Genomic DNA, 23,289 nt, shown 5'->3' with positions numbered 1-23,289 from the left:
AAGTTCCAGGGCCCTGTCTTCCCTCAGAGCTGCTGCTGCTGCTGCTAAGTCGCTTCAGTCGTGTCCGTCTGTGCGACCTCATAGACGGCAGACCACCAGGATCCCCCGTCGCTGGGATTCTCCAGGCAAGACACTGGAGGGGGTTGCCATTTCCTTCTCAACGCATGAAAGTGAAAAGTGAAAGTGAAGTCGCACAGTCGTGTCCCCATGGACTTCGCGACCCCATGGAGCCTACCAGGCTACTCCATCCATGGGATTTTCCAGGCAAGAGTACTGGAGTGGGTTCCCATTGCCTTTTCCGTTACCTCAGAGAAACATACCAAAAACTGACAGTGCGCATTACCTTCTGCTATCAGAAACTTCGAACAAGATAAGTCCAAGGAAAAGAGAGAGGCTATGGGTTGACAGACGTGAACGAAAGTCGTGACACCTCCAAAGAAATAAACAAGACTGCAAAAAGCCTTGGACAGGTGTAGGAACGCAGGGACATTACCCAGAAATGACAATTAAAGCATTTCCTGTGAGATAAGAGGTTCATTCAAAATTAGGAAGCCTTTGTACCTCCTGTGCCACAATTGCTAAGGTTCATGTGAGTCTGGCTGGACCACCTTGGGTAGAGCGGTTTACCCCAGGGACAACCATGACAGGGAACTTAGAAAAGTTCATTCATAGAATGTCTCATTTTAAATGCAACTATAGAGTCTGGTTCAAATCAGGCTTCAGTATGGAAGCATAGGGTCTATCAAACGGGATCATTCTCCCAGAGTAGACTAACAGATATATCGAAGACTACCTGGGAGACCAGTCGAAATTTCATCCTCTTCAGCATGAGAGCAACCACAGGCTCCATCCATGGCAGACTCCACATTCTCTTCATCAAATGCAAATTTTCCATCACTGGAAGGCTGGTTGCAGGCAGAACCTTCCTGGAGAGTGGAAGGTACTGAAACACATTCATCTTGGGATTGCTGGAACACCACCTTCTTTTCAACATCCAGCAAGTTCACGCTGTGTCAGGTGGAGAAGGGATGACAGAAAATTAAGAGGATTCGACCCCAAGCTATCTGGCTGGTTTTCATGACAGGCATTGAGTTTGCTCACAGAAAGCAAAAGAGCAGTCCCCTTAAGGAGGGAATTAACTCCTCCTGATGTGGAGTGGAGTGTGGGTGCCATGGGGTAGGAGAGAGACAGCAGGTTCTCTGGGCACTGGGCACACAACCAGCGGTTGAAGGAGGAGATGGAATTTTCCCTACATGCTAACGTCACCACCCCCAGCACACACAGAAGGCAGGGACAGTGGTTCAGACTTTTCTGCACAGATTGTATTGATCTGGATATCCTGTGTCCAAGTGAACACAGCTTTTAAGAAGTTAAAGATGTGTTTGAGTTTGGACTCTATTCCATTCAATTTTAAAATATTTCTTGGCACAAATATAGCTTCAAGATCAGTTTTTCAGAGTTGGAGAAAAAGGAGGTATAGACTAGATATTCTGCCTTCAAGAACTATTTTTTTCAATATTTTGTTGTAATATGAATATCGTTCGATTTTCCTCCCTTGAAATCAAATATTTACCAACATGCTGATGCCAAACCAGTGTAAGACCCATAGGCTCTCACCCTACTTTACCCACTCAGGAGAAAACACACGAATACAGGAACTCCCAGGTTTAGTTATTTCACCTGGGACAACTCACTGTACATTACTAAACTTGAAGGATTGAAAAACTGAAACGCACAAACTTGTGAAACATAAATAGACAACACTACTAAAGAGATACTTGCTGCTGCATGAATAGATGAAAGAGTTATATAGAGTACTTTCTATTTTTCTCTGGATCTGAGGTCTCCTGCTGTCACCACTGACATTCACAGCCCACAGATTTTCAAATTACCTGGGAAATGAGAGCTCTTGTCCACTCACTTGCTTGTGATCGTTTTCATTGTCTAGTAGGAAATTCAGAGACAGCAGGTCATAAGAAGCAAATCAGATCTCACACATATCTACTCAGGAAACACATATACAACAGGGACCTTAATATTCTAATTGTAAGAACATAATTCTTTAGCAAAGATATTCTAGGACACTTAAGTCGTATGAGAATTAGACTGGACTGCTTCCAGACCCATCGAGGAAATTTGCTGATTGATCTGGTATCTCTCCCAACAGCCTTCGTTCTGAGTCTGTAGAAGCACTTAAAAATGTATTTTCCACAGAGATGCTAGAAAATGAGCTGAGTTATTTTCTAGAATTATTTCTATAGTGCTGCTTGGTCCCATCAGACTATGTGGTTGTTGATGGTTTAGAGGAATTTATACTTGAGACTAGAGTGATGGGTGAATTGTGAAAGCGTTAGCCGCTCAGTAGTGGCGGTCTCTTTGTGACCGCATGGACTATAGCCCACCAGGCTCCTCTCTGTCCATTGAATTCTCCACCCAAGAATACTAGAGTGGGTGCCATTCTCTTGTCCAGAGGATCTTCATGATACAGGGATTGAACCTGGGTCTCCTGCATTGCGGGCAGATTCTTTACCATCTGAGCCACCAGGGAAGCCCAGTGAAATCTATTAACCTTCAAATCAAAAAGAATCTTTGGTGCTACACAGAAACCATGACCATTTGAAGCTGGAGGAACTGCCAGAGCCCAGCCTTACTTCATGGAAACATCCAAGCAAGGCAATGGGACAGTTGTGTCTGTCTTGGTGTCAGATACCATCTTAGCTAAGACCTGCCAACATCGAGAAAAGGGAGACTGGGGCTGAGCGCAGTAAAACACATGATGGAAATCACCTCTCCTTATAAAGAGGCAAGTCTGTCATCACTTCTGGAGAGGCCACGAACATTGACAAAAATTTAACTCATTGCGGGGAACAACACACTGGCTCCAAACGAGTTCTGACAGACACCTCCTGTGGATTTCCAGCTGAGGTGGTTGAGAGTTGTCACAAGTGCTTTGTGTCAAATGCCTGATACTGGGGTCAGGGTGACAGAGACAAGCCCGGAGCCAAAAAATGAATGAGAGCTCCCTGACCCACCTGATGTCTGTACTTAAAACTCTACCACAGAGTCTCATCCAAATCACTGTCTACAGCGCTTCCAACAGGGATGACAAACCTCAGCACCGCAGAGGTGGGGAGTACGAAGCGTACAGAGTCTACCTGGGCATATAGGTGGAGTTCTATCACAAGAAAATACTCACTGGTTACATCCCGAGCATAAGACACATCCACGTCCTCAGGTGAGAAGATGGCATTGCTCCGATAAGGCCAGAAGGAGTCTGACAGGTCAGGAAGAACTGAGTAAGTCAGGTAGTGTTCATCTAGAGAGTCCTGTGGGACTCCATTCTCTATCATCTGTGGCAGCTGTCTGTTGAACCTGGTGGGGAGGGACGGCAAAAGACTAAGCCAAGACTTATCAGAAACTGTACAGTCCTATCTGGTTTTGATGGAATGTTTGAGTGGTGAAGCCAAGGGTCTGATCCATGACAGGGAGAAAACTCTGTTTTGTGTGTGAGACACAGCGTGGTTTTACAGGGGCAGAAGAGAGAAAAAGCAGTAGGTGCTCAGTGGTCTGACCAAATAACAGGCTGATGAACAGACAGATTTCTCTGTGATGGTACAGTCACGCCTCACATACAGGGACACGGAGTAGTGGCTTTCACACTTCCACTTACATGGCATTGACATTACTATGACACACATGCCAGCATGCTAACACCAAACATATAGCAGATATGCATCTCACTCTAGAAACCACACCTGATATAAAAATTGAGTGCAAAAAAATCACTCTGACTTAGTTCACCTGGGTCGACTGACTTGGGTTTGAAACTTGACCAGTAAATAAGAAATTGGAAACAATACAAGTACCACAGTGAAAGCAGAGAACATTATGAAAAAGAATAATAGTGGTGGGCAAAACTGACGACACAATATATTCAGCACTTTCTGTCTTTCCCCGCATCAGAGGTCTGCAGAGGTTATCACTGTACAGGAGCCCACAGATATTCAAAATTACCTCGGGGCCCCAACCGCTGCTCCTTTCAGGTCATCGTGACCATTCTGGTTTTCTGCAAAGAAATTAACAGAAGAGTTATGTCAGGCAAATGCCTTTCCAAAACGCCCAATCCTGTGCCTATCTTCAGAATGTGGTAACAGGCTATTGAGACAGAAATAATCCAGGAGGCCCTAGAATGAGCCTCAGAAGAAGGCACTGGGTTTCCTTCTTGAGCCATTGGACAAATTTCCTTGATATGATATGTCATCGGCAGAGTATCCTGATCCCCAGTCTGTGCAAACAGCTAAATATATCCTTTTCCCCACAGTTCCTGGGGAACAACTTAATTATATCCTCAGCCTGCTATAATACTCAGGCTTTTTTCATCTGAAATGTTGTTTATTAATGGGATAAGTGATTTCACACTGAGATTAAATGGGAGTGGAATCCACACACCATCAAGTCAAATGAATCTCAAAGCTGCAAACAGAGGCCATTCATCAGGTTGGGAAGTTCCAGGGCCCTGTCTTCCCTCAGAGCTGCTGCTGCTGCTGCTAAGTCGCTTCAGTCGTGTCCGTCTGTGCGACCTCATAGACGGCAGACCACCAGGATCCCCCGTCGCTGGGATTCTCCAGGCAAGACACTGGAGGGGGTTGCCATTTCCTTCTCAACGCATGAAAGTGAAAAGTGAAAGTGAAGTCGCACAGTCGTGTCCCCATGGACTTCGCGACCCCATGGAGCCTACCAGGCTACTCCATCCATGGGATTTTCCAGGCAAGAGTACTGGAGTGGGTTCCCATTGCCTTTTCCGTTACCTCAGAGAAACATACCAAAAACTGACAGTGCGCATTACCTTCTGCTATCAGAAACTTCGAACAAGATAAGTCCAAGGAAAAGAGAGAGGCTATGGGTTGACAGACGTGAACGAAAGTCGTGACACCTCCAAAGAAATAAACAAGACTGCAAAAAGCCTTGGACAGGTGTAGGAACGCAGGGACATTACCCAGAAATGACAATTAAAGCATTTCCTGTGAGATAAGAGGTTCATTCAAAATTAGGAAGCCTTTGTACCTCCTGTGCCACAATTGCTAAGGTTCATGTGAGTCTGGCTGGACCACCTTGGGTAGAGCGGTTTACCCCAGGGACAACCATGACAGGGAACTTAGAAAAGTTCATTCATAGAATGTCTCATTTTAAATGCAACTATAGAGTCTGGTTCAAATCAGGCTTCAGTATGGAAGCATAGGGTCTATCAAACGGGATCATTCTCCCAGAGTAGACTAACAGATATATCGAAGACTACCTGGGAGACCAGTCGAAATTTCATCCTCTTCAGCATGAGAGCAACCACAGGCTCCATCCATGGCAGACTCCACATTCTCTTCATCAAATGCAAATTTTCCATCACTGGAAGGCTGGTTGCAGGCAGAACCTTCCTGGAGAGTGGAAGGTACTGAAACACATTCATCTTGGGATTGCTGGAACACCACCTTCTTTTCAACATCCAGCAAGTTCACGCTGTGTCAGGTGGAGAAGGGATGACAGAAAATTAAGAGGATTCGACCCCAAGCTATCTGGCTGGTTTTCATGACAGGCATTGAGTTTGCTCACAGAAAGCAAAAGAGCAGTCGCCTTAAGGAGGGAAGTAACTCCTCCTGATGTGGAGTGGAGTGTGGGTGCCATGGGGTAGGAGAGAGACAGCAGGTTCTCTGGGCACTGGGCACACAACCAGCGGTTGAAGGAGGAGATGGAATTTTCCCTACATGCTAACGTCACCACCCCCAGCACACACAGAAGGCAGGGACAGTGGTTCAGACTTTTCTGCACAGATTGTATTGATCTGGATATCCTGTGTCCAAGTGAACACAGCTTTTAAGAAGTTAAAGATGTGTTTGAGTTTGGACTCTATTCCATTCAATTTTAAAATATTTCTTGGCACAAATATAGCTTCAAGATCAGTTTTTCAGAGTTGGAGAAAAAGGAGGTATAGACTAGATATTCTGCCTTCAAGAACTATTTTTTTCAATATTTTGTTGTAATATGAATATCGTTCGATTTTCCTCCCTTGAAATCAAATATTTACCAACATGCTGATGCCAAACCAGTGTAAGACCCATAGGCTCTCACCCTACTTTACCCACTCAGGAGAAAACACACGAATACAGGAACTCCCAGGTTTAGTTATTTCACCTGGGACAACTCACTGTACATTACTAAACTTGAAGGATTGAAAAACTGAAACGCACAAACTTGTGAAACATAAATAGACAACACTACTAAAGAGATACTTGCTGCTGCATGAATAGATGAAAGAGTTACATAGAGTACTTTCTATTTTTCTCTGGATCTGAGGTCTCCTGCTGTCACCACTGACATTCACAGCCCACAGATTTTCAAATTACCTGGGAAATGAGAGCTCTTGTCCACTCACTTGCTTGTGATCGTTTTCAATGTCTAGTAGGAAATTCAGAGACAGCAGGTCATAAGAAGCAAATCAGATCTCACACATATCTACTCAGGAAACACATATACAACAGGGACCTTAATATTCTAATTGTAAGAACATAATTCTTTAGCAAAGATATTCTAGGACACTTAAGTCGTATGAGAATTAGACTGGACTGCTTCCAGACCCATCGAGGAAATTTGCTGATTGATCTGGTATCTCTCCCAACAGCCTTCGTTCTGAGTCTGTAGAAGCACTTAAAAATGTATTTTCCACAGAGATGCTAGAAAATGAGCTGAGTTATTTTCTAGAATTATTTCTATAGTGCTGCTTGGTCCCATCAGACTATGTGGTTGTTGATGGTTTAGAGGAATTTATACTTGAGACTAGAGTGATGGGTGAATTGTGAAAGCGTTAGCCGCTCAGTAGTGGCGGTCTCTTTGTGACCGCATGGACTATAGCCCACCAGGCTCCTCTCTGTCCATTGAATTCTCCACCCAAGAATACTAGAGTGGGTGCCATTCTCTTGTCCAGAGGATCTTCATGATACAGGGATTGAACCTGGGTCTCCTGCATTGCGGGCAGATTCTTTACCATCTGAGCCACCAGGGAAGCCCAGTGAAATCTATTAACCTTCAAATCAAAAAGAATCTTTGGTGCTACACAGAAACCATGACCATTTGAAGCTGGAGGAACTGCCAGAGCCCAGCCTTACTTCATGGAAACATCCAAGCAAGGCAATGGGACAGTTGTGTCTGTCTTGGTGTCAGATACCATCTTAGCTAAGACCTGCCAACATCGAGAAAAGGGAGACTGGGGCTGAGCGCAGTAAAACACATGATGGAAATCACCTCTCCTTATAAAGAGGCAAGTCTGTCATCACTTCTGGAGAGGCCACGAACATTGACAAAAATTTAACTCATTGCGGGGAACAACACACTGGCTCCAAACGAGTTCTGACAGACACCTCCTGTGGATTTCCAGCTGAGGTGGTTGAGAGTTGTCACAAGTGCTTTGTGTCAAATGCCTGATACTGGGGTCAGGGTGACAGAGACAAGCCCGGAGCCAAAAAATGAATGAGAGCTCCCTGACCCACCTGATGTCTGTACTTAAAACTCTACCACAGAGTCTCATCCAAATCACTGTCTACAGCGCTTCCAACAGGGATGACAAACCTCAGCACCGCAGAGGTGGGGAGTACGAAGCGTACAGAGTCTACCTGGGCATATAGGTGGAGTTCTATCACAAGAAAATACTCACTGGTTACATCCCGAGCATAAGACACATCCACGTCCTCAGGTGAGAAGATGGCATTGCTCCGATAAGGCCAGAAGGAGTCTGACAGGTCAGGAAGAACTGAGTAAGTCAGGTAGTGTTCATCTAGAGAGTCCTGTGGGACTCCATTCTCTATCATCTGTGGCAGCTGTCTGTTGAACCTGGTGGGGAGGGACGGCAAAAGACTAAGCCAAGACTTATCAGAAACTGTACAGTCCTATCTGGTTTTGATGGAATGTTTGAGTGGTGAAGCCAAGGGTCTGATCCATGACAGGGAGAAAACTCTGTTTTGTGTGTGAGACACAGCGTGGTTTTACAGGGGCAGAAGAGAGAAAAAGCAGTAGGTGCTCAGTGGTCTGACCAAATAACAGGCTGATGAACAGACAGATTTCTCTGTGATGGTACAGTCACGCCTCACATACAGGGACACGGAGTAGTGGCTTTCACACTTCCACTTACATGGCATTGACATTACTATGACACACATGCCAGCATGCTAACACCAAACATATAGCAGATATGCATCTCACTCTAGAAACCACACCTGATATAAAAATTGAGTGCAAAAAAATCACTCTGACTTAGTTCACCTGGGTCGACTGACTTGGGTTTGAAACTTGACCAGTAAATAAGAAATTGGAAACAATACAAGTACCACAGTGAAAGCAGAGAACATTATGAAAAAGAATAATAGTGGTGGGCAAAACTGACGACACAATATATTCAGCACTTTCTGTCTTTCCCCGCATCAGAGGTCTGCAGAGGTTATCACTGTACAGGAGCCCACAGATATTCAAAATTACCTCGGGGCCCCAACCGCTGCTCCTTTCAGGTCATCGTGACCATTCTGGTTTTCTGCAAAGAAATTAACAGAAGAGTTATGTCAGGCAAATGCCTTTCCAAAACGCCCAATCCTGTGCCTATCTTCAGAATGTGGTAACAGGCTATTGAGACAGAAATAATCCAGGAGGCCCTAGAATGAGCCTCAGAAGAAGGCACTGGGTTTCCTTCTTGAGCCATTGGACAAATTTCCTTGATATGATATGTCATCGGCAGAGTATCCTGATCCCCAGTCTGTGCAAACAGCTAAATATATCCTTTTCCCCACAGTTCCTGGGGAACAACTTAATTATATCCTCAGCCTGCTATAATACTCAGGCTTTTTTCATCTGAAATGTTGTTTATTAATGGGATAAGTGATTTCACACTGAGATTAAATGGGAGTGGAATCCACACACCATCAAGTCAAATGAATCTCAAAGCTGCAAACAGAGGCCATTCATCAGGTTGGGAAGTTCCAGGGCCCTGTCTTCCCTCAGAGCTGCTGCTGCTGCTGCTAAGTCGCTTCAGTCGTGTCCGTCTGTGCGACCTCATAGACGGCAGACCACCAGGATCCCCCGTCGCTGGGATTCTCCAGGCAAGACACTGGAGGGGGTTGCCATTTCCTTCTCAACGCATGAAAGTGAAAAGTGAAAGTGAAGTCGCACAGTCGTGTCCCCATGGACTTCGCGACCCCATGGAGCCTACCAGGCTACTCCATCCATGGGATTTTCCAGGCAAGAGTACTGGAGTGGGTTCCCATTGCCTTTTCCGTTACCTCAGAGAAACATACCAAAAACTGACAGTGCGCATTACCTTCTGCTATCAGAAACTTCGAACAAGATAAGTCCAAGGAAAAGAGAGAGGCTATGGGTTGACAGACGTGAACGAAAGTCGTGACACCTCCAAAGAAATAAACAAGACTGCAAAAAGCCTTGGACAGGTGTAGGAACGCAGGGACATTACCCAGAAATGACAATTAAAGCATTTCCTGTGAGATAAGAGGTTCATTCAAAATTAGGAAGCCTTTGTACCTCCTGTGCCACAATTGCTAAGGTTCATGTGAGTCTGGCTGGACCACCTTGGGTAGAGCGGTTTACCCCAGGGACAACCATGACAGGGAACTTAGAAAAGTTCATTCATAGAATGTCTCATTTTAAATGCAACTATAGAGTCTGGTTCAAATCAGGCTTCAGTATGGAAGCATAGGGTCTATCAAACGGGATCATTCTCCCAGAGTAGACTAACAGATATATCGAAGACTACCTGGGAGACCAGTCGAAATTTCATCCTCTTCAGCATGAGAGCAACCACAGGCTCCATCCATGGCAGACTCCACATTCTCTTCATCAAATGCAAATTTTCCATCACTGGAAGGCTGGTTGCAGGCAGAACCTTCCTGGAGAGTGGAAGGTACTGAAACACATTCATCTTGGGATTGCTGGAACACCACCTTCTTTTCAACATCCAGCAAGTTCACGCTGTGTCAGGTGGAGAAGGGATGACAGAAAATTAAGAGGATTCGACCCCAAGCTATCTGGCTGGTTTTCATGACAGGCATTGAGTTTGCTCACAGAAAGCAAAAGAGCAGTCGCCTTAAGGAGGGAAGTAACTCCTCCTGATGTGGAGTGGAGTGTGGGTGCCATGGGGTAGGAGAGAGACAGCAGGTTCTCTGGGCACTGGGCACACAACCAGCGGTTGAAGGAGGAGATGGAATTTTCCCTACATGCTAACGTCACCACCCCCAGCACACACAGAAGGCAGGGACAGTGGTTCAGACTTTTCTGCACAGATTGTATTGATCTGGATATCCTGTGTCCAAGTGAACACAGCTTTTAAGAAGTTAAAGATGTGTTTGAGTTTGGACTCTATTCCATTCAATTTTAAAATATTTCTTGGCACAAATATAGCTTCAAGATCAGTTTTTCAGAGTTGGAGAAAAAGGAGGTATAGACTAGATATTCTGCCTTCAAGAACTATTTTTTTCAATATTTTGTTGTAATATGAATATCGTTCGATTTTCCTCCCTTGAAATCAAATATTTACCAACATGCTGATGCCAAACCAGTGTAAGACCCATAGGCTCTCACCCTACTTTACCCACTCAGGAGAAAACACACGAATACAGGAACTCCCAGGTTTAGTTATTTCACCTGGGACAACTCACTGTACATTACTAAACTTGAAGGATTGAAAAACTGAAACGCACAAACTTGTGAAACATAAATAGACAACACTACTAAAGAGATACTTGCTGCTGCATGAATAGATGAAAGAGTTACATAGAGTACTTTCTATTTTTCTCTGGATCTGAGGTCTCCTGCTGTCACCACTGACATTCACAGCCCACAGATTTTCAAATTACCTGGGAAATGAGAGCTCTTGTCCACTCACTTGCTTGTGATCGTTTTCAATGTCTAGTAGGAAATTCAGAGACAGCAGGTCATAAGAAGCAAATCAGATCTCACACATATCTACTCAGGAAACACATATACAACAGGGACCTTAATATTCTAATTGTAAGAACATAATTCTTTAGCAAAGATATTCTAGGACACTTAAGTCGTATGAGAATTAGACTGGACTGCTTCCAGACCCATCGAGGAAATTTGCTGATTGATCTGGTATCTCTCCCAACAGCCTTCGTTCTGAGTCTGTAGAAGCACTTAAAAATGTATTTTCCACAGAGATGCTAGAAAATGAGCTGAGTTATTTTCTAGAATTATTTCTATAGTGCTGCTTGGTCCCATCAGACTATGTGGTTGTTGATGGTTTAGAGGAATTTATACTTGAGACTAGAGTGATGGGTGAATTGTGAAAGCGTTAGCCGCTCAGTAGTGGCGGTCTCTTTGTGACCGCATGGACTATAGCCCACCAGGCTCCTCTCTGTCCATTGAATTCTCCACCCAAGAATACTAGAGTGGGTGCCATTCTCTTGTCCAGAGGATCTTCATGATACAGGGATTGAACCTGGGTCTCCTGCATTGCGGGCAGATTCTTTACCATCTGAGCCACCAGGGAAGCCCAGTGAAATCTATTAACCTTCAAATCAAAAAGAATCTTTGGTGCTACACAGAAACCATGACCATTTGAAGCTGGAGGAACTGCCAGAGCCCAGCCTTACTTCATGGAAACATCCAAGCAAGGCAATGGGACAGTTGTGTCTGTCTTGGTGTCAGATACCATCTTAGCTAAGACCTGCCAACATCGAGAAAAGGGAGACTGGGGCTGAGCGCAGTAAAACACATGATGGAAATCACCTCTCCTTATAAAGAGGCAAGTCTGTCATCACTTCTGGAGAGGCCACGAACATTGACAAAAATTTAACTCATTGCGGGGAACAACACACTGGCTCCAAACGAGTTCTGACAGACACCTCCTGTGGATTTCCAGCTGAGGTGGTTGAGAGTTGTCACAAGTGCTTTGTGTCAAATGCCTGATACTGGGGTCAGGGTGACAGAGACAAGCCCGGAGCCAAAAAATGAATGAGAGCTCCCTGACCCACCTGATGTCTGTACTTAAAACTCTACCACAGAGTCTCATCCAAATCACTGTCTACAGCGCTTCCAACAGGGATGACAAACCTCAGCACCGCAGAGGTGGGGAGTACGAAGCGTACAGAGTCTACCTGGGCATATAGGTGGAGTTCTATCACAAGAAAATACTCACTGGTTACATCCCGAGCATAAGACACATCCACGTCCTCAGGTGAGAAGATGGCATTGCTCCGATAAGGCCAGAAGGAGTCTGACAGGTCAGGAAGAACTGAGTAAGTCAGGTAGTGTTCATCTAGAGAGTCCTGTGGGACTCCATTCTCTATCATCTGTGGCAGCTGTCTGTTGAACCTGGTGGGGAGGGACGGCAAAAGACTAAGCCAAGACTTATCAGAAACTGTACAGTCCTATCTGGTTTTGATGGAATGTTTGAGTGGTGAAGCCAAGGGTCTGATCCATGACAGGGAGAAAACTCTGTTTTGTGTGTGAGACACAGCGTGGTTTTACAGGGGCAGAAGAGAGAAAAAGCAGTAGGTGCTCAGTGGTCTGACCAAATAACAGGCTGATGAACAGACAGATTTCTCTGTGATGGTACAGTCACGCCTCACATACAGGGACACGGAGTAGTGGCTTTCACACTTCCACTTACATGGCATTGACATTACTATGACACACATGCCAGCATGCTAACACCAAACATATAGCAGATATGCATCTCACTCTAGAAACCACACCTGATATAAAAATTGAGTGCAAAAAAATCACTCTGACTTAGTTCACCTGGGTCGACTGACTTGGGTTTGAAACTTGACCAGTAAATAAGAAATTGGAAACAATACAAGTACCACAGTGAAAGCAGAGAACATTATGAAAAAGAATAATAGTGGTGGGCAAAACTGACGACACAATATATTCAGCACTTTCTGTCTTTCCCCGCATCAGAGGTCTGCAGAGGTTATCACTGTACAGGAGCCCACAGATATTCAAAATTACCTCGGGGCCCCAACCGCTGCTCCTTTCAGGTCATCGTGACCATTCTGGTTTTCTGCAAAGAAATTAACAGAAGAGTTATGTCAGGCAAATGCCTTTCCAAAACGCCCAATCCTGTGCCTATCTTCAGAATGTGGTAACAGGCTATTGAGACAGAAATAATCCAGGAGGCCCTAGAATGAGCCTCAGAAGAAGGCACTGGGTTTCCTTCTTGAGCCATTGGACAAATTTCCTTGATATGATATGTCATCGGCAGAGTATCCTGATCCCCAGTCTGTGCAAACAGCTAAATATATCCTTTTCCCCACAGTTCCTGGGGAACAACTTAATTATATCCTCAGCCTGCTATAATACTCAGGCTTTTTTCATCTGAAATGTTGTTTATTAATGGGATAAGTGATTTCACACTGAGATTAAATGGGAGTGGAATCCACACACCATCAAGTCAAATGAATCTCAAAGCTGCAAACAGAGGCCATTCATCAGGTTGGGAAGTTCCAGGGCCCTGTCTTCCCTCAGAGCTGCTGCTGCTGCTGCTAAGTCGCTTCAGTCGTGTCCGTCTGTGCGACCTCATAGACGGCAGACCACCAGGATCCCCCGTCGCTGGGATTCTCCAGGCAAGACACTGGAGGGGGTTGCCATTTCCTTCTCAATGCATGAAAGTGAAAAGTGAAAGTGAAGTCGCACAGTCGTGTCCCCATGGACTTCGCGACCCCATGGAGCCTACCAGGCTACTCCATCCATGGGATTTTCCAGGCAAGAGTACTGGAGTGGGTTCCCATTGCCTTTTCCGTTACCTCAGAGAAACATACCAAAAAATGACAGTGCGCATTACCTTCTGCTATCAGAAACTTCGAACAAGATAAGTCCAAGGAAAAGAGAGAGGCTATGGGTTGACAGACGTGAACGAAAGTCGTGACATCTCCAAAGAAATAAACAAGACTGCAAAAAGCCTTGGACAGGTGTAGGAACGCAGGGACATTACCCAGAAATGACAATTAAAGCATTTCCTGTGAGATAAGAGGTTCATTCAAAATTAGGAAGCCTTTGTACCTCCTGTGCCACAATTGCTAAGGTTCATGTGAGTCTGGCTGGACCACCTTGGGTAGAGTGGTTTACCCCAGGGACAACCATGACAGGGAACTTAGAAAAGTTCATTCATAGAATGTCTCATTTTAAATGCAACTATAGAGTCTGGTTCAAATCAGGCTTCAGTATGGAAGCATAGGGTCTATCAAACGGGATCATTCTCCCAGAGTAGACTAACAGATATATCGAAGACTACCTGGGAGACCAGTCGAAATTTCATCCTCTTCAGCATGAGAGCAACCACAGGCTCCATCCATGGCAGACTCCACATTCTCTTCATCAAATGCAAATTTTCCATCACTGGAAGGCTGGTTGCAGGCAGAACCTTCCTGGAGAGTGGAAGGTACTGAAACACATTCATCTTGGGATTGCTGGAACACCACCTTCTTTTCAACATCCAGCAAGTTCACGCTGTGTCAGGTGGAGAAGGGATGACAGAAAATTAAGAGGATTCGACCCCAAGCTATCTGGCTGGTTTTCATGACAGGCATTGAGTTTGCTCACAGAAAGCAAAAGGGCAGTCCCCTTAAGGAGGGAAGTAACTCCTCCTGATGTGGAGTGGAGTGTGGGTGCCATGGGGTAGGAGAGAGACAGCAGGTTCTCTGGGCACTGGGCACACAACCAGCGGTTGAAGGAGGAGATGGAATTTTCCCTACATGCTAACGTCACCACCCCCAGCACACACAGAAGGCAGGGACAGTGGTTCAGACTTTTCTGCACAGATTGTATTGATCTGGATATCCTGTGTCCAAGTGAACACAGCTTTTAAGAAGTTAAAGATGTGTTTGAGTTTGGACTCTATTCCATTCAATTTTAAAATATTTCTTGGCACAAATATAGCTTCAAGATCAGTTTTTCAGAGTTGGAGAAAAAGGAGGTATAGACTAGATATTCTGCCTTCAAGAACTATTTTTTTCAATATTTTGTTGTAATATGAATATCGTTCGATTTTCCTCCCTTGAAATCAAATATTTACCAACATGCTGATGCCAAACCAGTGTAAGACCCATAGGCTCTCACCCTACTTTAACCACTCAGGAGAAAACACACGAATACAGGAACTCCCAGGTTTAGTTATTTCACCTGGGACAACTCACTGTACATTACTAAACTTGAAGGATTGAAAAACTGAAACGCACAAACTTGTGAAACATAAATAGACAACACTACTAAAGAGACACTTGCTGCTGCATGAATAGATGAGAGAGTTACATAGAGTACTTTCTATTTTTCTCTGGATCTGAGGTCTCCTGCTGTCACCACTGACATTCACAGCCCACAGATTTTCAAATTACCTGGGAAATGAGAGCTCTTGTCCACTCACTTGCTTGTGATCGTTTTCATTGTCTAGTAGGAAATTCAGAGACAGCAGGTCATGAGAAGCAAATCAGATCTCACACATATCTACTCAGGAAACACATATACAACAGGGACCTTAATATTCTAATTGTAAGAACATAATTCTTTAGCAAAGATATTCTAGGACACTTAAGTCGTATGAGAATTAGACTGGACTGCTTCCAGACCCATCGAGGAAATTTGCTGCTTGATCTGGTATCTCTCCCAACAGCCTTCGTTCTGAGTCTGTAGAAGCACTTAAAAATGTATTTTCCACAGAGATGCTAGAAAATGAGCTGAGTTATTTTCTAGAATTATTTCTATAGTGCTGCTTGGTCCCATCAGACTATGTGGTTGTTGATGGTTTAGAGGAATTTATACTTGAGACTAGAGTGATGGGTGAATTGTGAAAGCGTTAGCCGCTCAGTAGTGGCGGTCTCTTTGTGACCGCATGGACTATAGCCCACCAGGCTCCTCTCTGTCCATTGAATTCTCCACCCAAGAATACTAGAGTGGGTGCCATTCTCTTGTCCAGAGGATCTTCATGATACAGGGATTGAACCTGGGTCTCCTGCATTGCGGGCAGATTCTTTACCATCTGAGCCACCAGGGAAGCCCAGTGAAATCTATTAACCTTCAAATCAAAAAGAATCTTTGGTGCTACACAGAAACCATGACCATTTGAAGCTGGAGGAACTGCCAGAGCCCAGCCTTACTTCATGGAAACATCCAAGCAAGGCAATGGGACAGTTGTGTCTGTCTTGGTGTCAGATACCATCTTAGCTAAGACCTGCCAACATCGAGAAAAGGGAGACTGGGGCTGAGCGCAGTAAAACACATGATGGAAATCACCTCTCCTTATAAAGAGGCAAGTCTGTCATCACTTCTGGAGAGGCCAAGAACATTGACAAAATTTTAACTCATTGCGGGGAACAACACACTGGCTCCAAACGAGTTCTGACAGACACCTCCTGTGGATTTCCAGCTGAGGTGGTTGAGAGTTGTCACAAGCGCTTTGTGTCAAATGCCTGATACTGGGGTCAGGGTGACAGAGACAAGCCCGGAGCCAAAAAATGAATGACAGCTCCCTGACCCACCAGATGTCTGTGTTGCATAATAGTCCCGTTTCCCTGGTTTCAGCTAAGATGTGTCTATACAACCTGTCCTTAGAGATGACCTTCCTTGGTCTACTCGGCTTGTGAGGAGAAATAATATGGGGGCTACCTGAGATATTGCTTGGAATTTCATCTTCTTTAGCATGAGAGCAACCAGCGGCTCCATCTGGACCAAGGTCTACTTCTAGTTCATTAAATTTCAATGTATCATCACTGCGAGGCTGGGGGCTGTCAGAACTTCCTTGGAAAATTGAAGGCATCAAGGCACATTCATCCTTGGATTCTTCAGGCACTTCCTTCTTTTCAGCCTCCTGCAGCTCCATGCTGTGCCAGATGGGAAAGGAATGAGAGAAAATTAAATGGAGAAGATCTGACCCCAAGCCATTCTGGCTGCTTTTGACAGGAGGCATGGGGAGTGGTCACAGAGAGTAAAAGAGCAGGCCCCTTACAGACAGAAGGAGCTGTCCTCTCTCATATGAAGTGGAGTGTGTCAGTCTGGGGATGGCAGAGGGAGACAAGCAGGTACCCTACATTCCGGCCACAAACCTCTGATGAGGAAGGAGATTCAACCATCCCAGGATGGGACTTTCAGGAACAGGAAGCACAAACGAACTTCGCACCAAGTGCTTCCCCCGGGTCCTAATCCATGTTGAATATAAGGTGAAGTAGTCAAGTGAATCGGAGAAGGCAATGGCACCCCACTCCAGTACCCTTGCCTGGAAAATCTCATGGACGGAGGGGCCTGGTTGGCTACAGTCTATGGGGTCGCTAAGAGTCGGACACGACTGAGCGACTTCACTTTCACTTTTCCCTTTCATGCACTGGAGAAGGAAATGGCAACCCACTCCAGTGTTCTTGCCTGGAGAATCCCAGGAACGGCGGAGCCTGGTGGCCTGCCGTCTATGGGGTCGCACAGAGTCGGGCACGACTGAAGCGACTTAGCAGCAGCAGCAGCAGTCAAGTGAATAAGGGCTTCCCCGGTGGCTCAGTGGTAAAGAGGCCTGCCAATGCAGAGATGCGGCTTCGAACCCTGGGCCAGGAATATCCCTTGGAGAAGGAAATGGCAACCCACTCCAGTCTTCTCCATGGGAAAAAGCAATGGACAGAGGAGCCTGGCATGCTCCAGGCCGTGGGGTCACAAACATTCAGAGACAACTGAGCAACTGAGCATGCACAGTGAACCGAATACAGATATTAAAGCCTGATAGACTCTCGGAGATGTTCTACCTTCTCTTTAGGAACACAAAGGCCTGCAAGGCCGCTTTCACTTACTATTGTCAAGGAAAACCAATTTTGTTTTGCACAGTTGTCCTGCGGTTTCATTTTTCTAATTGCTTCTCTACTAATTCTGTTGCTAGTTACCTTCCTTGCAAGGCTCTAAAACACCTGTGTAGAAATAGATATTTATCTCACTTGGCCTTCCTTTAGAAGAGAACAGATACTCTCTGTGTGGAAAGGAAATCCTAAGGGTGCTGCATTCACCTTGGGTCATACATACACGTAGCACAGAGACAGCAGACAACCAAGTTACAGGGACATTTCCATGTGGGTGGAGCGAAGTAAATGAATCCCAGCTGCAGTTGTGCTTATACTTACATCTGGCATGTGACTCTCTTGAGGTACTTATTGTTCTTTTGTGACCCTGTCCACATTTTCCCTACACGTTACCAGCTCCTGATAGAAAGACTGAAAACCACAATCACAGAAAACTAACCAATCTAACCACATGGACTACAGTCTTGTCTAACTCAATGAAACTATGAGCCATGCCGTGTAGGGTCAGGGTGGAGAGTTCTGACAAAATGCGCTCCACTGGAGAAGGGAATGGTAAACCACTTCAGTATTTTTGCCTTGAGAACCCCATGAACACTATGAAAAGGCAAAAAGATAGGACACTGGAAGATGAATTCCCCAGGTGGGTAGGTGCCCTATATGCTCCTGGAGATCAGTGGAGAAATAAGTTCCGAAAGAATGAAGAGATGGAGTCAATGCAAAAACAACACCCAGTTGTGGATGTGACTGGTGATGGGAAGCAAGGTCTGATGCTGTAAGAAGAATATTGCATAGGAACCTGGAATGTTAGGTCCGTGTTTCAAGGCAAATTGGAAGTGGTCAAACAGGAGATGCCAAGAGTGAATGCCAACATTTTAGGAATCAGCGTCCTAAAATGGACTAGAATGGGTGAATTTAACTCAGATGACTATTATATGTACTACTGTGGGCACGAATCCCTTAGAAGAAGTGGAGTAGCCATCATAGTTAACAAAAGAGTCCAGAAGCTAGTACTTGGATGCAATCTCAAAAACGACAGAATGATCTCTGTTCCTATCCGAGGCAAATCATTAAATATCACTGTTATCCAAGTCTATGCCCCGACCAGTAATGCTGAAGAAGCTGAAATTGAAAGGTTCTATGAAGACCTACAAGACCTTCTAGAACTAATACCCATAAAAGATGTTCTTTCCATTACAGGGGACGGGAATGCAAAAGTAGGAAGTCAAGAAACACGTGCAGTTAACAGGCAAATTTAGCCTTGGAGTACAGAATGAAGCAGGGCAAAGGCTAATCGAGTTTTGCCAAGGGAACACACTGGTTATAGCAACACCCTCTTCCAACAACGCAAGAGAACACTCTACACATGGACATCACCAGATGGGCAACACCAAAATCAGACTCTGGGAGTTGGTGATGGACAGGGAAGCCTGGCGTGCTGCGGTTCATGGGGTCCCAAAGAGTCGGACACTACTGAGCAACTGAACTGAACTGAACTGATATTCTTTGTAGCCAAAGGTGGAGAAGTTCTATCGAGTCAGCAAAAAGAAGATCGGGAGCTGACTGTGGCTCAGATCATGAACTCCTTATTGCCAAATTCAGACTTAAATTGAAGCAAGTAGGGAAAACCATTAGACCATTCAGCTATGACCTAAATCAACTCCCTTATGATTATACAGTGGAGGTGAGAAAGAGGTTTAAGGGACTAGATCTGATAGAGTGCCTGATGAACTATGGACAGAGGTTTGTGACATTGTACAGGAGACAGGGATCAAGACCATCCCCAAGAAAAAGAAATGTAAAAAACCCAAATGGCTGTCTGAGGAGGCATTACAAATAGCTGTGAAAAGAAGAGAATCAAAAAGCAAAAGAGAACAGGAAAGATATTCCCATTTGAATGCAGAGTTCCCGAGAATAGCAAGGGGTGATAAGAACACTTTTCTCAATGAACAGTGCAAAGAAAGAGAGGAAAACAATAGAATGGCAAAGGCCAGAGATCTCTTCAAGAAAATGAGAGGTAGCAAGGGAATCTTTCATGCAAAGATGGGCTCAATAAAGGGCAGAAATTGTATTGACCTCACAGAGCAGAAGATATTAAGAAGAGGTGGCAATAATACACGGAAGAATTATACAAAAAAATTTTCATGATCCAGATAACCAAGATGGTGTGATCACTCACCTAGAGCCAGACATCCTGGAATGTGACGTCAAGTGGGCCTCAGGAAGCATCACTACAAACAAAGCTGGTGGAGGTGATGGAATTCCAGGTGAGCTATTTCAAATTCTAAAAGATAATGCTGTCAAAGTGCTGCACTCAATAGGCCAGCAAATTTGGAAAACTCAGCAGTGGCCACAGGACCGGAAAAGGTCAGGTCTGATTCCAATCCCAAAGAAAGGCAATGCCAAAGAATGCTCAAACTACTGCACAATCGCACTCATCTCACACGCTAGTAAAGTAATGCTCAAAATTCTCGTAGTCGGGCTGCAAGAATACATGAACCGTGAACTTCTAGATGTTCAAGCTGGTTTTAGAAAAGGCAGAGGAACCAGAAACCAAATTGCCAAAGTTTGTTGGATCATCGAAAAAGCAGAGAGTGCCAGGAAAATATCTACCTATGCTTTATTAACTATGCCAAAGTCTTTGACTGTGTGCCTCACCACAAACTGTGGAAAATTTTGAAAGAGATGGGAATACCAGACCACCTGACAGGCCTCTTCAGAAATCTGTATGCAGGTCAGGAAGCAACAGTTAGAACTGGACATGGAACAACGGACTGGTTCCAAACAGGAAAAGGAGTACATCAAGGCTGTATATTGTCACCCTGCTTATTTAACTTATATGCAGAGTACGTCATGAGAAATGCTGGGCTGGTTGAAGCACAAGCTGGAATGAAGATTGCCAGGAGAAATATCAATAACCTCAGATATGCAGAAGACACCACCCTTATGGCAGAAAGTGAAGAAGAACTGAAGTGCCTCTTGATGAAAGTGAAAGAGGAGAGTGAGTAAGTTGGCTAAAACTCAACATTCAGAAAGCTAAGACGAAGGCGTATGGTCCCATCACTTCATGGCAAATAGATGGGGAGACAGTGGCACCAGGGGCAGACTTAGATTTGGGGCTCTAAAATCAGTGCAGATGGTGACTGCAGCCATGAAATTAAAAGGCGCTTACTCCTTGGAAGAAAAGTTATGACCAACCTAGATAGCATATTAAAAAGCAGAGACATGACTTTGCCAACAAAGGTCCATCTACTCGAGGCTATGGTTTTTCCAGTAGTCATGTATGGATGTGAGAGTTGGATTATAAAGAGAGCTGAGTGCCGAAGAATTGATGCTGTTGAACGGTGGTGGTGCAGAAGACGCTTGAGAGTCCCTTGGCCGGCAAGGAGATCCAACCAGTCCATCCCAAAGGAAATCAGTCCTGAATATTCATTGGGAGGACTGATTTTGAAGCTGAAACGCCAATATTTTGGCCACATGATGCAAAGATCTGACTCATTTGAATAGACCTTGATGCTGGGAAAGATTGAAGGCAGAAAGAGAAGGGGATGACAGAGGGTGAGAGGGTTGGATGGTATCACCAACTCAGTGGACATGAATTTGAGTAAACTCGAGGAGTTGGTGATGGACAGGGAGGCCTGGTGTGCTCAGTCCATGAGATCACAAAGAGTCGGACATGACTGAGTGGCTGAACTGGACTGATAGTTAATTGTTACCTGGGGGTTAGTGTTTCTTGTGCTTGTTCAGCCTCTTCGTCTTCACAAATTTCTGCAAACAAAATCAGAAATATCCAGTCAGCTTCTAGTCACTTCCCCCATCACAAACACAGGGACTCATATGGTCACAGAGTCATAAATATCTATGTACGAATTAGTACTGTATGGAAGTTTTAATGCATTGTCTTTAAACAACTGCCCAAGCATGGACTTCTGATCCAACAGGCAGTGTGTTTCTAAACTGGTAGATCATCCTCAGGACACCTTCTGCTTGAAATTGGGCAATCATTTAAATGGTCTTTTCTTCCTGATATCACCTCACATTGTCCACCTTCCATCTCCACTTCTACAAATGTATCATCCATCCTGACACAAATTCTGCCAAAGACACGGCGTCTATAGACCTTCTCAGGTCTCACAAGATGCCCTCCTTTCTCTAAGGAGAACAACCATGTCCCACAGCCCTCCATCTGGGAACATCCTGGCTCTTCAAGGTGGCTTTTGTGTATTATCTGGGAAAGCCTCTCTATGGAAAGTGCTCCATCTGCCCAACACCAAGACCAACTCCATCACGTACCTTATCCAACACCACAAAGTGAAGGGCTTTCTTTTTTCTGCAGTGTATTTGTAAATATTCCCAAATTTCATCACTATAGCTACTAGCAATAGATTATTTCACCCAGTTTACAGATGAGAAGAGTTACTAACATAAGGAAAAGCAATCGTTCTCACATATTGATAAACACAGCACTCAGCCTGGAACCTGGGAACTTCCAAGCTTCCTCTAGGGCTCTATTCACTCTAACAAGCTGTCTCCTGTCACCTCCATCTTTTTGTGCTTTAATGCTGGCTGGATGTTTCCTCCTGCCTCAGTGGCCATGGTCCATCAGGGAGGAAGCCGACAAGTGGGATATAATGACCTCCACCCTGTGCATTTCTCCATTGTCCTCTTACTTAGACAATCCTGCTCCTACAAAGCCCCAAAGAGGACACGAACCAGGAAAGCTGATCAACATTCGTACTGGAGCTGTTCATCTCACCAACTGGGGACCTAGGAAAGGATCAGTGCTCTCAGGGTCTGTGGCCCCCTCACCTGGGCTGAGCTTGCAGGCAAGGCGCTCTGCCAGGCGGTATCCCTCAGACAGGCTCTCTCGGAAGCCCTGCCCCTGGTGCTTGTCCAGGTCATTGTGGGTGAGGAGGTCCTTGAGGTGCTGCCTGAGCAGGACGGAGTCATCTTTCCCATCCTGTAGTGTCTGCCGTAACTGGGTCAGCTCTCGTGCCTGACTTCGAATTAGGATCTCACAAGTCCTAGGTGGAACAGAAGACACAGTTGTAAAAGGCAAAAAGTTAGATGAAAGACACTTAGGGATTTCTGTGAGAACAACCCCAAGGAGACCTTTAAACCGAATTCTGGCACATATCTGATGACTGGCTCAGGCACTCAGTCGTGTCCGACTCTTGCGACCCCTATAGTGTACCAGTCTCCTCTGCCCATTGCATTATCCTGGCAAGAATACTGGAGTGGGTTGCCATTTCCTACTCCATATCTGATGACTGGCCTATGTCAAAGAGAAAGAAGGTAAACAAAGGTTTCTTCTCTATCAGAAAGTACTCCTGTAAGATTCCGTGACATTCCATTCATCTTGTCCTTCTGTAAAGATATCCTACTGTCTTCCCTGGTGGCTCAGCTGCTAAAGAACCTGACTGACAATTCAGGAAACACAAGAGGTGCAGCTTTGGTC

The 23,289-nt window shown here is 45.0% G+C and overlaps 1 protein-coding gene across 1 annotated transcript in view; it reads right to left on the bottom strand.

The window, feature by feature from the left end:
- Window positions 1-23,289, bottom strand: part of LOC145504748 (NBPF family member NBPF19-like) — a 363,203-nt gene that overhangs the window by 267,089 nt on the left and 72,825 nt on the right. The window contains exons 22-35 of the mRNA XM_081486054.1: window positions 15,402-15,453; window positions 14,303-14,517; window positions 13,021-13,072; window positions 12,203-12,378; window positions 10,899-10,950; window positions 9,800-10,014; window positions 8,518-8,569; window positions 7,700-7,875; window positions 6,396-6,447; window positions 5,297-5,511; window positions 4,015-4,066; window positions 3,197-3,372; window positions 1,893-1,944; window positions 794-1,008 (exon numbers count right to left, since the gene is read on the bottom strand). Of these exons, the coding sequence (XP_081342180.1) occupies window positions 794-1,008; window positions 1,893-1,944; window positions 3,197-3,372; window positions 4,015-4,066; window positions 5,297-5,511; window positions 6,396-6,447; window positions 7,700-7,875; window positions 8,518-8,569; window positions 9,800-10,014; window positions 10,899-10,950; window positions 12,203-12,378; window positions 13,021-13,072; window positions 14,303-14,517; window positions 15,402-15,453 (1,752 nt within the window). The remainder of the gene's footprint in view (window positions 1-793; window positions 1,009-1,892; window positions 1,945-3,196; window positions 3,373-4,014; window positions 4,067-5,296; window positions 5,512-6,395; window positions 6,448-7,699; window positions 7,876-8,517; window positions 8,570-9,799; window positions 10,015-10,898; window positions 10,951-12,202; window positions 12,379-13,020; window positions 13,073-14,302; window positions 14,518-15,401; window positions 15,454-23,289) is intronic.

Source organism: Giraffa tippelskirchi, chromosome 5 (genome assembly GCF_054371585.1).
Source record: "Giraffa tippelskirchi isolate mGirTip1 chromosome 5, T2T-mGirTip1v1.2.pri, whole genome shotgun sequence".
Classification (NCBI taxonomy): Eukaryota; Metazoa; Chordata; class Mammalia; order Artiodactyla; family Giraffidae; genus Giraffa; species Giraffa tippelskirchi.
Note: the sequence above shows the minus strand (reverse complement) of the source record. Positions and strands in the feature narration are given on the sequence as shown.